The sequence below is a fragment of the Rhea americana genome, unplaced genomic scaffold (genome assembly GCF_003343005.1).
Source record: "Rhea americana isolate MKP2758 unplaced genomic scaffold, rheAme1 scaffold_93, whole genome shotgun sequence".
In the NCBI taxonomy this organism is placed as follows: Eukaryota; Metazoa; Chordata; class Aves; order Rheiformes; family Rheidae; genus Rhea; species Rhea americana.
Window position 1 is genome coordinate 3,100,972 of NW_028187122.1, and position 16,355 is coordinate 3,117,326.

A 16,355-nucleotide genomic window follows, 5' to 3' on the forward strand; every position below is an offset into this window, starting at 1 on the left:
GGCTGCGCTCCCCTCCAACGGCTTCGTGCCCCCAACAAAGGCTGCCCACCGCCCCAACGGCTGCGCTCCCCTCCAACGGCTTCGTGCCCCCAACAAAGGCTGCGCGCCGCTCCAACGGCTGTGCGCCACCTGCTCCAACGGCTTCGTGCCCCTAACGGCTGCGTGCCCCCTCAACGGCTGCGCGCCGCCCCAACGGCTGCGCTCCCCTCCAACGGCTGTGCGCCACCTGCCCCAACGGCTGCGCTCCCCTCCAACGGCTGTGCGCCACCTGCCCCAACGGCTTCGTGTGCCCCCCCCCCCAGCCGCGCGATGCGGTGTTAAACGGGAGAGGGAGCCGTTCCTGCCGTCACAGGGCTGCCGGCCCGAGAGGGATCTGCGTAGCCGCAGTGCCACGCAGCCTCCAGGCATGCCGCGGCGGCAAGGGCTGGCTGCCGAGCAGAGGTGTTCACCTGGAAGGGGGTGCAAAGTGCTGCTGAGGGAAGACGCCGTAAAGGAAGCGTTCACCCGCAGAAACTGCTGAGTGGACTGCAATCCAGCAGAGCTATCCACGAGGTAGCAAGATTAAACCCAAGGCAAAGCTATATTCCCTTTGGAGTGACTGACGGTGGAGATGTTGGTGGACTTGTTTAGATGCAGCCTTGATCAAACCATAAAGAAAAGTCTGCGTTTCTCCACTGTTGAAATGTGCGTGCTGAAAGAGTCCGAGTGGCAGGTCTGGCAGGGCTCTCGCTGCCCTTTTGGGAGTTAATAGTGGCCACCTATGTAGGATCTGCCCCCAATACCATGGTCAGCTCTTAGGTATTCCTTTGTATCTTTAAGCTTACAGGTTTTCAGTATTAAGCCTTCTTCCTTCCTGCTAAGCTTATGTGAATGCTACACCTATATTTTTTCTTTATTAATATTTATATTGAGTTATTTTGAATTTAGTCGCTATTTAATAATCTATTTTAAATAATCTGTAATCTTTTCAGAAAAGGCAACCATTGCTTTGTTTTTTCTGCAGAGATTCCTTGAGCTCCTGGATGCAAGCCCATTTCTGGGACACCAGCTTTTGCCGTTCTTTACATCCTATTCTTGTCTCCAAGTGGGGTGAATGCTWACTGAATTGTCAGTTGCAGATGGTCTCTTGGTATTGTAACGTGCTAGACGGTAAGATTTAAAAACAGGACACACCTGCTCCTGAGTGTCTCTTTTGATTTCCATCAAAAGACAGAAGCCAGATGAGACAGAGAAAGGAAGGAAATGAGAGCAGGAGAAGTGACCCCCAATGGATCAGTGACTACTGACCAGTTTCAGTGACCTCTGACTGACAGGAGTCTTSATAACATTATAACAGCTTTCATTAAAGCATGCACTAGCTAGAGGGAAGAACTGTGTATGCAGCCCAGCACTAAGAGACTGCAATATGAGCTCACATCGTACAGCTATAATGATCTACTTTGAAGGAAGACCTGTTAAGTACCCAGGCATTGGGAAAAACTTCAGCTGACTCTCCCAGGCACTAGTGCAACACAGGTCCATGGCAAACGAGCCTTCAATAGCTGGCTCAAAAAAATTCTTGTCTTCAATGAAATCTTCTGTCATCATCACCTGATTCTTGAAAGTAGGGTTTTCATATGTGACTTGCATGTGATGTTGTCCACAGCACACACAGGACTGCAGGGTTGGGGTCAGATCACAGGAGCCAGCTACCCCTACAGAAGTTGAGTACAGGCACAGCCTGCTGTGAGGGGAGCAGGAGGCAATGTGAGCAAGATTTGGGAGAGACCAGTTCCTTGCTTCCCCTTCCACCTCGATCTGAATCTTCCTCTGAATAATACACTAAGCAAGTTTCACATAAGAAGTGAGAGACCTAGTTGGGCTTAACCATTATCAAGTTGAATGTGTTTTCCAAGTCAGTCACATATTTTCCTACACTTCCGTGTTAGTTGCCTCACTGTGTCCACTCGCAATAAAAGACTTCCTTGTTTAACCACTCAGAATGTGTTCACTAGGCTTGAGTTTCAGGTGGCTTACCCTTCCAGGGTGATAAAGCAACTCCTTTGCCCTCCCTCACAGCTAAGCAAATATTAAGATGAAAAAGATCTTTAAAATCAKCAAGGGTAGACCAAAAAAAGTTAAAGCAGTCAGGTAAAACACGCAAAAAGGAGACTATCTCCTGGTTGTGTGAATACATTCTTTTTAAAATAACGTCTGAAATATGGCTAAGGAGAACTGGGTAAATTTTGTTCAAAACAGATTTGTATCTTAAAAGTTGATAACGTTGTACAGTTTAATACTTGCTGTAAAAGCAAATTTTCAGTTATTTAAAATGTGACTAAGGTAGGGCAAATTATAATCTGGTGCTTCCTGCAAATGTGTTGACACAGTTCATTAAATCAGTCATTCTTCTTGACAAGTTTTCAATGTATTTCTGGAACGTAACTCTGTAAGTGTACTCAGCACATTATACGCAGGAACATTTGCRTGCTGCTGTTACCCATTTCAACCTGAAAGGAGGATTTTAGCCTCATCTTTTGTTCTATACCTGAAATTCCCATACAGTCATTAAAAATTAATCTCTTGCTTTCTTTTCTTCTCAAAGGTCATATGTATTTACTCTCAAATCTTCTAAGAGACAAGTCAATTTAAGTCAAAGGGATTTTTGTACTAATAGAGAGAAAACCTGTGACACTTTGGCAAGATGAAGCAGCTGATACCAGTATACAGACCTTTCCTTGAAAGCTTTTTTACTATGACACATCTAGAATAACATTCCAGTCTCCAGAGACTGGGCTGTATCTGGAGAGGTGCTTTCCTTGGGGATTCACAGTCTTTCATACCCCCAGCCTCTGTGAAAGCAGAGCATACATCATCGTATCATAGGATTACATCTAGTCCGTGTATTTAAAACTAATCATATATTAAGTTAGGAGTTGATCYTTCTAAGTGTACTTCCTGCTTTTGTCTTCAGAGACCTTTTTCACAAATGCTAAAATGCTGTTCAAGACAGTATATAAAATTAAACAAATGGCTGATTGGGAATCAAAAACAACAAGTTGACATTTGTGACCGCACAAGATGTTACCTTTATACCTACTATGAGGCTTCAGTAAATTTCACCAAATCATTTTCTGGCTGAGCTCAGTAACATACTGTCCTTTGAGTAATTTAGACTCGTAGAAAGGCTATAAAGGCTCCTCTTATCATCTCTGTTCCTCTCTAACTCTTGTCCCTCATTTGTTGTGCACCTGTTGAAGTTAAATTATTTTGTTCATATTTGCTAATGTCTTTATTTGTAGATCTTTAATACTCATTTTTGTTATATAGAAATATTCCAAATAAATAAAAAAAAGAAAGGATGAGGGAACCTACCTTTTTCTTTGACTTTTCCCCTCCAAAAATAAGAAACTCTTTTGATTTTTTTCTTCTTCTAAAAATAGTGATAATCACATAGTTACAGCACTTGTGATTCATATGAACTCTAGTTGTATTGTGTAACAGTAAGTATTGRTATCAATTCTTCGCTACTCTGTTAGCAAGGTAAGGTTAGATAGACCAGATCAGAGCTAGCTAATGAAATAAAATTTCACCAACACAAGTCAGTTTATTGAGGCCAAAATTATTCTATCAGTGTATCTCTGTTCAAAGAACAATTGCTAAATCCTGGATTCTTGGTGAATGGCCCCTCTCCTGAGGACTCAGTTCTTCCAGGGTCTATTGAAACAGCAGGCCTTTGCTGACTCCAAGTACTTRGACTCGAATGGGTCAAGGAGTGCAGCATCAGGAGCTTCACCACCAGAGCAGATACCATTGGCCAATAACCCTTTTCCCCACACAGCTAGGTCTGGAGAACAACAGCTCTGCTCATCTTAACRTAAAAAATTAAAAGGTTCTGCAGTTCTGGGTATGTGGCAGGAAGGTACCACAACATGAGCATGAAAAGGTAAATAAACAGGAAGATTTTCTTGCTCTTTTTTCCTCTTTATTGTCTCCCTTTTTCTCCTTCCTTGTCAGAGCCAGTCTATCCTCACAAATTTCATCTTTCGCTTTCATTTGTCTATTGTAAAAGCTTTCTTTTTTTCCTTTTCTTTTGTTTTCATCTTCTTTTTTTGGATACTAATAAAGTGAAGGCCTGATGGAAATAAAAAAATAAAGTATATGTATATGTTTCTCGTGGGGAAATATGTTGTCAAAATGTTTAGAATATTTTGTCACAATCTGGGTAGAATTCTATGGACAAATATTATTGAAACCTTGTTTTTATTCCCAGCATGTACTGTTTAGCAAGTAACTCTCTTGTCCAACTTTAGCAAAGATGTTGCAGCTGCAGTTTTCTCTACTGTCTTTTCTTACCTTTGCGAAATAAATCATCACCACTCTATGGCAGTAAAAGAGAGAGGTAACCATTCACATCTTTGGTGTTTATTTTCATTGTCAAAATAAATACTCACATCTATGCAACTTAAATGCATGTGAAATGATGTCTTCCCTTTTTGGAATCAGCAAATACTGACAGCAGCAAGTTATCATCTGAAAATAAAACAAACCAACAGGGTGAAATTTATGCTAAAAATTCTGTATCACTCAAGAAAAATGTTCCTATYTGAAAATTCAGTATGCACTTTTACAAAGGAACTATTGAGACTATGATTAAAGTGACTGTGACATTTGTGTTGCTGAGATAGTCACACCCAATAGCATCTTAGCTCCCTAAAAGAGCTGAATGCAGAACTAAAGCAAARCAATCTGATAGTTGCCACCGTAGGGTCCCTATTGAAAGCACGTTAGAAGAATTGTTAGGGGTACTCAGATGGATTCAGGAGCCTGTTGGTCTGCGCAAAAATCACAGAAAAGACTCCCCTGGGATCCAAATAAATACACTGAGAAAGAAAGAACACCTAGATACGGGAAATTTGTGTCCACTAAGAGGGCATCAGGATGCAGACAAACAAAGCATGTTAGAGGCTTCTGACTTAACAGTGAGGACCACAAAGATGTTTTTAATAGATCTCTGGTATCGATGTAAACAAAAGTAGTAAGACCTGAGTAATATATAAAAAAATAAGGTTTCACACTGGTACGGTAACATGATCCATGACACTCTGGTGCTGAAAGTTGCTTCATACTCAGATTCGTATACTGTTACAGCAAATAGRGTTCTGCTAGATTTATGAAGAACTGCTTAAATTAGCAGAGTTCTCCATTATAAACACCTCTAGAAGAGATTTGTTTCACTTCTATGGTGCCAGCCACAAAAGCTCCTTTGCCCTGTTGTATATCTCTGAGAACTACTCCAGCTGGTCCCTTCCCAAATAATTGATACATATTTATTGATTTCTTATGATCAATAAGATAAATCAAGCTCCATCATGCACTCAGTCAAACAAAATCTGGAATAATACCTTGAGCTATTCCACATATATTTACATCAAAAAAAAAAAAAAAAAGCCTCAAGAATACCATTCAGGCTATGCTAGTTGTTTGAATGACTGGCACAGAAACAGTACTGGCTGATCTAATAGGCAAACTCCTCATGGACATAGACAGACCAAAGCAGAGCTCCTTTACTGAAATATCTCRGTGTCTAATATTGTCAACAACTGGCTGCCTATGCAACCACAGCTGTGGCAGGAACAGACTCTCCTTCTCCCCCTTCTTCCTTTAGCAGGGATGTGACAGCAGTTGTTTCCCACCCCGGAGCTGCCCTGAGCTCCTACTCCAGCCGTGGCAGTAACCTCTCTCTTACCACAGCTACTAGACTTTGTAACTTACCAGACAGCAGGGCAGAAACACGTTGGCCAGGCACGACTGTTTCTTGCTCATCCATTGCAAATTGTGGGGCCTCTKTGGGAGAAATGAGGTGTGAATCTTAAAACATCGCTGGTGAAAGCTGCCCCAAAGAAGAGACGAAGTAAGCAGGGATTGACTGAGGATTTGGGGGCATCTGTTTTTCCCTTGGTTAGCAGCATCTTTTCCCAGGTAAGAATTTGGAGTTTGATACCCTACAGACTTTCTTCCATGAACCTTTAGCCAAGCTGGAAGCAAGAGAAAATGAAGTTTCCCCAGTGTGGGCAGAGACCTTGGAAAACTATCTCAGAGTTGGAAGAGAGACCCAGATTTGCTGTCCGTGGTTGTGGTAAGTCCTTGAAAGAACAGAAGTAGTGATTTGCTCACCCATGTTTTAAATATGCTTCGCTGTTGATAAACATTAGAACGAGATTTGCGGGTTTGCAACAGTGCCATATACTTAACATATATTTGATTTATGGATTTGTAATTCCTCAGCCCTTTTGCATTTTAGGGAACATCTCTTGACACGGCCGCTTTGGACTTTATTTCAAAATTTATTTCACATTTTTTTCGGCTAACATCAGAAAATCAAGAGAAAGAAATAAAGAGAAAAATTACTTTTTGATTATTATTAGTGGTCAGCGGGAGCCTCCATTAACTGGACGGGCGACACCACCGCGGAGCAAGATCACGGCTCCATCTAGCGGGCAGAGCAGGGCGGGCCGCGGCAGGCGGCGGGCCCCGGCGCGCCCCGTCAGCTCCACCCCCGACACCGCTCCGCCACGGCGGCGGCGCGGCGCGGCCCAGCCCGCCTCTCCCCGGGGCCCCGGCCCCGGCCCCCGCGGGGCCGCGCCGCTCGCGCGGGCGGACTACAACCCCCAGGGTGCCCCGCGCCGGCGGACTACAAGTCCCAGGGTGCACCGCGCCGCAGCATGGCCGGCTTCGCGGACCTGAGCCTGCCGCCCGGGCCGGACAAGAAGTGCGTGCAGAGCCTGCTGGAGGCCGCCGCGCACTGTGAGTCCCGGCCCGGCGCGGCCCGGCGCGGCCCCGCGGCYGGGCAGCGGCGCGGGGCTCCCTAAGCCCGTGGGGCCGCTGAGGCAGCGGCCGGGCCTCGTGTACAGCGTTGTATCTATGTGCGGAGCTTATCAGGCTTCTGCCTGGGCTCGTTTGCTGGGCGAAACGTTGTTTCACTGTGTTTGCCTTTTCTAGTGGGATATTCGGCAGTGGCTCTTAATCACGTCATCGATTTCAAAGAGAAGAAACAGGTAACTTCGGTTGGGGTGTTCTGTTTTGTAGAGCTGCGTGGTTTGTTGGCTATTCCCGTGACAGGTTTCTGTKCCGGGCGCTTGCCTGGACGTGCGCGGGAATGCCTCTGTTCGTGACAAAACTCCGTTTTATAATGCAGTGCTACCGCCTTGCAGTTAGTCCATAAACATGGTCCACAAATGGTTCTTGATGAAGAGTTTTAAATCGTTTTGTTTCTATGGCCAATTTCTCTTTAGAATTGGAAAACAACTTTTACTTAAATTCTAAATGCATCTGTATTTTGAATAATTTTCTTTGTCCTTTTTTTAAGGAAATTGTCAAGCCAGTGCCTCCTTCGGAGTTGTTTCCGTCTTTGCCTATTGTACAAGTATGTCAATTTACATCCATCTACCTATTATTCTAATACATTCTTACCTTGATGCATTTGTGTGTGCAGTTTTGTATGTTACATCTTAATCAAAGAAGAGAGAACTTTCCATTACTTAATTGTTAATGCCCCCAATATTGGAAGAATTAGGCATTCAGTTTAGATGAGACTCTAGTCTTTAATTTTAGAAATGATTTGGAAAGCGACTGTGTGAATTTTCAAGCTTCTTATAGTTGAATAATTACAGTGTAATGCTTGAAATTAAGAATCTCAGTTTTGGCAGTGACTTACTGGTTTTGCTGGATATTTGAAGTAGTGAACCAGAACTATATTTCAAATCACTGGTGTGTTAAATCAGGAGTTACTTTTGCTCACACTTACGGCCTTCCAGGGGAGCCATAGCAGTATTAACAAAAATGCTCTTTTTTATCTTAAATTATTTTTTTAAATCCTTTATTATTTATTTTTAGTATTTCTTTCAGCTTATCCTTTCTCAGAGAAACACAATAAGCCCGTCTTTCTGAAGGGAAGATGTGATGCTGAACAAATCAATATAAAACAATAAAAGTAAAGTGTAGCTACAGACTTGTAGGAAATTGGTATAGGCAAGAATATGAGCAAGGTGCCACTTTCTTTTTAGAGCAGACGGGATGAAATTCACCATAAATTTTTGCTTTGCAACTTTTCAAGTCTTCTGTGTTATTTCTTCCTTGTAGGGGACATCTAAACGAATTAAAGTCTTAAACCGGCTAACGCTTGTTGTTTCTGATCCTTCACATTGTAATCTCTTGGTAAGTATACTCAGTGTATCAATTTTCCAAGTTTTATTTCCTCTTCCCAATGAAACTTTGGAAATTTTGTAGGGAGTGAAGATCATGGATTTCACAGGACACTCARCACTGATTTTCTCAGATTGCATCTTTAGAAAGTAATGTGATCATGAAGAGATGAAGACTTGAATCCAGAATGCATGAGTCTAGAATTCTTGACAAGGATACCATGAGCAAGCCTTGTAAACATTTAAATTTTAGTGCTACATTACTAAGGCAGAAGGTGGAAGTGCTTAAATAAATGGATGGGACAAGCCTCAAAATGACCTCAGAGAATTGCTCACAGTGGAGACCTACCGTGTAAAGTTATTAGGCTCACTGGATGATTATTGGGYTTGTTTTAATACTAGAAAATGGAAAAGGGGATTTCTTCTCATTATTTTAGGAGTAATTATTGTGCATATCTTTGGCATCTGCCAGAAGTCAAAGTACTAATTGTTTCTTCCTTTTGTAGCGATCAACATCTACAAATATAAGGTTATATGACATCATAGCAGTATTTCCTAAAACTGAGAAACTGTTTCATGTGAGTAGAATCATCCTTTTCTTTTTTTTTTTTTTTTTTCCTGTAATGCCAGTGCTATAATAATATTAAATGCATGCTTTGGGCTAGTGCAAGTACATGTTTTGTTTTGCTTTCATTTCCTGTTTTATACAGGCTGCATGTCATGGGGCTATTTCCCAGCTCAGGAACAGCTGGTGTGAGTAATTTGATCAAGCTGAGCATCTGAAACAAGCCAGCTTTTTGTCAAAATGTTTTTCTTACAAAAAATAAAACTGACATGTCTGACCTGTTGCAAGCTCATAAATAATCTCTTTAACTCTGAATTGAAAGAGTAGATGGAAGCATCCCATCTCTGTTAGCTTTGGCAGGCAGCAAGCTGACTTGCAGTTTAAAGCAGTCTGAAGAAGGCACTGGGATACTAAAAGCAAATATGAATYTCTTTGGAGGAGTGCCAGAATTTACTTTTGAGGCGAGCTTGTCAATATTAAACTGAGTCTGTTTTTAAAACAAGTTAAAACCTACATTCTAATATTACTGAGTACCTGTTTTGACATGTTAAAATCCTGTTTTTCTCATTTTGTTTTTCAAAACTACTTCCTCACCTTTTTGAAGAATTCATCCAATTAATAACTTGTCAAAATAATATATAAAGCCACAGGTTATAAAAGAAGGGGAACTTCTAAGAATCTTTCGGGGTAAGAATTTGGGCATTAATTGTTTAAATTATAACATAATGAAACTCATTTCTTACTAATTCTTCCCCCATTGCAAGATTTTTGGGACTCTTGGGAATTCAAAAGATGCTTAGTTGTGAAAGAGGCTTTCCACAGCCACTCTCAAGATCTTASTTTAGGGCTCTGGCAACAACATAAAATTAAGGTGTTGGGTTCTTGTGCAGTTGAACTGACTGAGTAACTTGAATGAGGGAGACTGACAAAGAGGGGCAGGAAGAAGCTACTCGGTAGCTTCTCACTGGACTCAGGTGAGTGAGTTCAGTCAGTTTATCATTGAAGCTGGTTGAAGGTAAACAGCAGGAGCATGCTGGCAGTTCTGGAGGAATGCCAGAGGCTCTCATTGAAGGGTGGATGTCTTTTATTTTCAAGCCATGTTGTGAGTTCTGCTGCAGTTAGATGTTCAGCTGCACCAGTGTTTAGCTGGCATATTCCCTACCCTCTGCCACTCATTCCTGCCTGTCCCCATCTGCTCTGCTGGTGCAGCTCTTTGCTCAGCTGCATGGTGGTTTSGTTTGAGAAGCTGCTTTTCAGCTGAAAAGTAACCACAGTTTGCCAAGGTTCAGATAGATCTGCTGTCCTGTTCTGGCTCAGCACTCAGCCACACGTAGTTGTTCCAGCACAAAGAAGAGGATGGCTGTGCTCTGGGCAGTGGTGCAGATAGTGGCTGCTGAAGCTGACRTTCTCACAGGTAACAGGCAAGTCGGGGAGGAAACCAGGCTGTCCRCAAAACCATCTTCATTGCTTTTGTACTGGCAACAGTTTGGTTTGGGGAGGACACCCAGGCATGTTTCTTGCAAGCTGCACAAGGCAAAAGACTTTGTTGCATGCTCACATTTGGAGCAGATTTGTATGTCTGTCTCTTGTTCAAAGCTTCTAGGTTTTCTAAGCCTCTGTGGAGAACTGTGTTAAGCTTTTAGAGGTATCATTAAGAAGATTCTGAATCATGTAGATGATATCATACATAATAATCTCAGTATATACTACCTGCTCTTACAATTTGTGGCTCTTTTGATRTTAAGGATAAAGCCTTCCAGGATGGATCTTCCATCACAAATTAACTGTATTTTAAAATTGTCTGTTAATAACACTGCCTAAAGAGCATCTTCTTTCTCATTGACAATTTTACACTTGAATTGTTTTCCATGGAACCAGATTTTTCATGTGTTTGTGAAAGAAATGTATGACCRGTGGAGATGCACTCTATTTCTAGCATGGCCTAAAAAATTCTATGCCCTCTTGTCATAAAGCGGGGAAGCTTTCCTGTGACTAAGAGTGGCAGTGATGGGTGTGGAAAGATGTGCTCAAATTCTCCAAATAATTTRTATGCTCAGGAGTGTGATGAAGCTTTKGTTGACRAAAATACTTGTAGAACATGCTGCTRCTTTAAATCTCTAAAGAGTGTTGTTTTGGTCTGCAGCTGGAATGTCCACTCTATGCCCAGTGTTAAGATCAGTGCTTGTTGCTTTTTAAGAATTTTAAAGATTCCTAACTGTTCTAATCATTTAGGTAGTTATGCCTGCTGTACATAGGCACATTTTTTTTAGATCATGGTGATCTGCTAATTGTCTATTTAAGTCTGAGGATATATTTGAAAGCCAGATTTCTATGTTTACTCATAACTAGTTGGCCAAAGCAAACCTAGCTGTCTTCAGCCTATCCAAGTGCTAGCCAATTTACTTCTGGCAGTCTGCAGTTTCCACCAGATGGGGCTCTTGCCTGCAGTGAAGCCAAAGACAAGCGATGCTGTGTGTGACTGCGGGATGTCCTTTTCTATATAAAGTTGTTGCCTTTCAGCAGGCTGGAAAACCTACCTCTGTGTGTGAGACCTGTCCAGTAGCTAAGCTAGACTGAGCACCAGAGCWTTTGGAGAAATCTCTAACTTCCTTTTCAGTTTCTGCTTATGGGGAAGYATGATCCTTAATTTTGTTTTTCCTTAGTGGTGGTTTCTGAAATGTTCTTGTCACTGGAATCCTGTAGATACACTGGTGTTTTGGGCTACTCCCTTCCCACTGTGGTTAATTTGCAAAACAGAAAAGTTTTCCAGCATTTCTAGACTTGATTAGGAAGGCTCAGTTTTCTCATGACACAGTGTGACTTGTGTGTTCCTGTTTTGTATTCTTGTTTTCCTTCATTTTGGGGCTCTTTCAGTATTTCCTGTGGCCTCACCAGTGTCTTTTCTAGGACATGACTCAGAGCTATCTGTTTTGTGTGTGTTCCTGAGAATCACCTCTGTCCAGGTAGTAAGTGGTACTGCACATAAGCAAATAAATTAAACTAACTGCAGTTGAGCCAAACTCACATCAAGTTAGACTTGCACTTAGAGTAGATTCAAATTGTGCCCCACCTAACAGAGTTGGTAAAGGTAGGGCGTAAAGATAAAGTTTAGTTTGAATGGCCTAGTAGTGTCAGTTTACCATTAACAATCTTGTGGTTTGCTGTGTGTGAATKAACCACATATGGACTGTGGGCCTCTTGTCTAGGAGGGAATGCTATCAACAGCAGAGAAACATTCCCAAAGCTGGGCCTCTGCTCTCATCTTCCCCTGAATTTCTTGTGAACAAACTGATAAAAGACTAATTTGCAAAGCCATAGTCAGCCCTGCACTACAGCACACAGTCCCTCTACCCTGCTGCCCAGACCTTGGATTGCCCTGCAACCCTGTCTGCTTTCATGCTGGTRTGAGAAGGGATGAATGGTTGGCAGTTGGCCCAGGTGTATTTGGAGCAGTTGGTGGCAGGTTTCTGAATGCAGAGTTCCCCTATGAATAAAAAATTCCTTTTGAACATCTTTGGCCCACTTTATCTTCTTTGTTACCATGCTGCTTATAGAAATTAATGTGGTCCTGTGTAATCATCTTTACTGGGTAGGCATATATAATTCCTACAAATTTTGTGTGCATGAGATTATATGTAAATAAAGGGCTTCCTTTTGTGTGTACTTAATTTTCTGTGTGTGTCAGTGTGGGGATTCTCCACCCTTTGTTCATTCCCTCTTTTAACAGAGGGTATAAGTTTGGGGGTGAATTCAAAGCTAGGCTTTCAAACTATAACTTCAGGTGCACAGTTTGAGACTCCTCTGGAGACCTGGCTTTCAGAAAGGATTGTGCATTTCCTCCCATCCCAGAAAGTAAGGCCCCATGAATTTCCCCTCCAGTGTCGGGCCTGTGGTGCYACTCAAATTAGAGACGGTAAAGGACGGTTCCTGGACTGTTCCTTTTGTAAATATGGGTTGTCCTTCATTAGGCATGAGTTGCTTTCCCAAAAGCCAGCATTGCTTTGGCATGTTCTATATCAGGTAAGAACAAAGCAGTAAATCTTGCCTTTAAGTTCGTGACTGTTCTTGGAAAAGTAGCCCTGCAAATGAAGGAAGGTTTAGGTTTTAAGTGTTCTTTGCACTCAAACTGTGCACCTGTAGCTCTGCTCTTTTATTGGCATACCTGCAGGACATTTAGTAGTACTTAATTTTAAAACTGGATTCTCCCTGGAAATTAAGAATCTCTGTGCACCTAAAGCTGCTTGTGTGTTTTTGGCATATCTGATAATCTACTTGTGTTTCTTTGCTGTAGATTGCTTGTACAACTCTAGATGTGGATCTGGTGTGCATAAATGTAACAGAAAAGCTGCCATTCTACTTCCGAAGGCCCCCTGTGAATGTGGTAAATTTAAATCTAAATTGTTTTTTTGCTATTAAATTCTATAATGTCAGTCTGAGCAGAATTCCCTACAATTTCCCTTCCATCATTTCTATCCAAGTGATTCTTATATTTTCTTGAATAATGCCTAATATTGTTTTAGATGTCCTTTACTTCAAGGCCTCCACTGCAGCTTTTAGTATGCAATGATGTATGTTCTTTCTCCTTTTTGTCTCCTGCTTATGAAGGCAAAAGTGGTATTTCCAGGGAGTGGGAACAGAGCCTTCAGGCCACTGCTATGCTTAACAGTGAGATTTGGTGTGGTTAGTGACCAAGCCACCTCCCACACCAGAAGTGATGTAGGTGTGTCAGAATAGAGTCATAGAATCACAGAATCAGTAAGGTTGGAARGGAYCTCTGGAGATCATCTGGTCCAACCCCCTGCTCAGCAGGGTCACCTAGAGCATGTTAGACAGGGTTRCRTCCAGGCAGGCCTTGAGTATCTCCAGAGAAGGAGACTCCACAACCTCTCTGGGCAACCTGTGCCAGGGCTCYGTCACTCTCACAGGGAAGAAATTCCCCCTCACGCTCAGGCGGAACTTCCTGTGCTTCAATTTCTGCCYGTTGCCTCTTGTCCTGTCACAYGGGGCAACTGAAGAGAGTCCGGCTCCGTGCCCTTGACACTCCCCATTAAGGTATTTGTAGACACTGTAAGATCCCCCYTCAGKCTTCTCTTCCCCAGGCYGAAGAGGCCCAGCTCTCGCAGCCGTTCCTCAYAGGGCAGGTGCTCCAGCCCTCTGATCATCCTCATAGCCCTAYGCTGGACTCTCTCCAGKAGCTCCATGTCTCTCTTGTACTGGGRAGCCCAGAATAGATAAATAGCCCTGCTATTTGAAAGATAGGAGAACATGAATGATGGTGTTAATTTGAGAAAAGGGTGTTGTGCCAGTTATTTGGGTAACAACTGTATTGAATCCATACTTGGACAAAAATGTCTTGGGAAATGAACCAAATGTGAAATCACTAAATATCTGCTATGGTGCACAAGTTGATTTTAAAACAGTACATCAGGTGTAGATCAAATACTAAAATACAATTCTGCCTGCTGTTGGTGGCTTGTCAGAAAACTTAATTTGAATGTGCTCTCAGGTGAAATATTTTTCCTCTGAGTGTGTATYAAGGTTCATTCAATGTGGGCATTCATGGCTGATACAGTCTTGTTGACAGGATTGACARATAGAGTTGGCTAGAAATCTTATTTTCCCTTCTAGAGGAAATTTAACATAGAATAAAAATAAAAAAAAAMMCACAAAATTCATCCTGAAACAGAACAAAAGTAACATCTTAGAATTTACAGTAGACTGGGAATTTCAATATTTCATTTAGAATAAATATTTTACATTTAATGTCCTTTGAAACTCCCTTAGATACCTAAAACTCCAGCAGCTTACCCAGGTGAGGAGCTGGGTGGTCAAGAGGCACTTAGATCACTGTATTTAGGGATACTTTTCTCACAAGCTGCTCCTCAGCTTTGACACTCCCAGCTTCAGGGCAGTCTGTCAGTCAGACTGGTTTTCTGCTTCCTGGGGCAGTCAGTCTAGGTTGCTGTGATGCCAGACAGACAGCTTGGTAGGCAGCTAGTGCATTGGAGATGATTTTTAAAAAAAAAAAAAAAAAAAAAAAAAAAAAAAAAAAAAAGAAAAAAATTTTTAAAAAAAAAAAAAAAAAAAAAAAAAAAAAAAAAAAAAAAAAAAACTGCTTGGCTTGAAACTGGTTGAAGTTAGTGTACTGCCACTACCTGTTTTGCTTTTGAAAAATTCAAGCTTTTCTTCTTGCTGGAAGATGTCACACCAGCTCTGTGTAAAACACTTGATGTGTATGTAACTTCTGTTCCGCGTGCCTGCAGATTTTATGCATGAATGGTAGCTGGATTAATTGCATCTATATTCAATTGCTAGACTATTACTAGACTCTCTTACAGTATTAACACTGCAGCATTTTTATTTTAATAATGTAAATATGAAGCATAGAGTAACATTTCAGAAGACCATGGAACCAGGAACTCCCTAGTTTTGAACTGTTTCTACCACTAACCGTATATTTTACGGCAAGTTACTTAACTTTTTTTTCTCTGTGTTAGCAAAAACAACAATACTAGGCTTTTGGTGAAACACTTTGACAGGCAGCGAAGGATTTTAAAGCAACTGAAAATGTATTAACTGGTACTGTTTGGAAACTCTCTGATGACCTACTGGTCTTCAAAAATTGTCACAAATAGCCACAAATAGCAGAGTATCATCATCAATAGTAGGGAGAAGGGACCTCATTTTTGCTTTTTTGCAAGGGAAAATTCTTCATTTGCAAGATGTGGATACTGTGGGAAGTGGTGTTCCTTATGGGAAGCTGTGGGGCTAGAGAAGGAATATCCTGAAAATGTTCGGACTTGTTTCTGGCCAAAGGTGATTATCCTTTTCATCATCACTGTGATTATGGAAAGCCAGTTACAACTAATAAATAGTTGTTTGTTTAAACTATTAAACTAATGAATAGTTCTTTGTTTAAACCTCACTTATTCAATAGCTGCAGATTCAATTGCATATGCCTGATGTACAGTGAAGTGGCTTTTTCCACCTTTTCTGTATGCTGTGTTCCTATTAGAACAGTTCTGCTTTCATTTTTTTCATATATAGTACAGGTAAATCGAGAATAAGYTGCATCAATAATAGGCAGGAGTTGTTAGATTGTTATACGTCTTTCCTTTTCATTTTTTGATCACATTCTTTCATGTGAAGGCAATAGATCGAGGCATTTACTTTGAACTTCTCTACACACCTGCCATCAAAGACTCCACAATGAGAAGATACACAATTTCAAATGCGATTAGCCTGATGCAGATCTGCAAAGGGAAGGTAAGCTCTCACRGTGAAAGCAAGTTAATTGATTCAGTTTCAAATTCTTCTGGAGTTGTGCAGACTGAGCCATTTTAAATGAGTTTGATGCAGGGATTTCTGAACTTGTGACTGAACCTTTGCCTACTAATACAAGCAAGCAATTATTCTGGCTGCAGATATTTCCAGCCACACACCACTGCACACTTCTTTCYTAAGTTGTCAAATTGTTGTGTTTTTTTTTTTCAGAACAACTTATCCATTATCATGGTACACAGTACCAAAAACAAAAGGGAAAAGTAAGCCCCAGAGATCTAAGGTGGCATTAGAACTGAAATTTATGCATTTATTTAAAAATTTGC

At 41.5% G+C, this 16,355-nt stretch overlaps 1 protein-coding gene across 2 annotated transcripts in view; it reads left to right on the forward strand.

Moving 5' to 3' along the window:
- Positions 1-5,996: 5,996 nt before the first annotated feature.
- The window catches only part of RPP30 (ribonuclease P/MRP subunit p30), an 18,930-nt gene continuing 8,571 nt past the window's right edge, over positions 5,997-16,355 (forward strand). The window contains exons 1-7 of one of the 2 annotated variants that reach the window (XM_085324816.1): positions 5,997-6,118; positions 6,982-7,037; positions 7,349-7,405; positions 8,122-8,196; positions 8,690-8,761; positions 13,040-13,129; positions 15,898-16,014. In XM_085324816.1, coding sequence (XP_085180942.1) covers positions 6,034-6,118; positions 6,982-7,037; positions 7,349-7,405; positions 8,122-8,196; positions 8,690-8,761; positions 13,040-13,129; positions 15,898-16,014 — 552 coding nt within the window. In that variant the 5' untranslated portion in view covers positions 5,997-6,033. Of the gene's footprint in view, positions 6,119-6,576; positions 6,787-6,981; positions 7,038-7,348; positions 7,406-8,121; positions 8,197-8,689; positions 8,762-13,039; positions 13,130-15,897; positions 16,015-16,355 lie in introns of those variants that run through there. The other variant, XM_085324817.1, reaches the window with a different exon arrangement.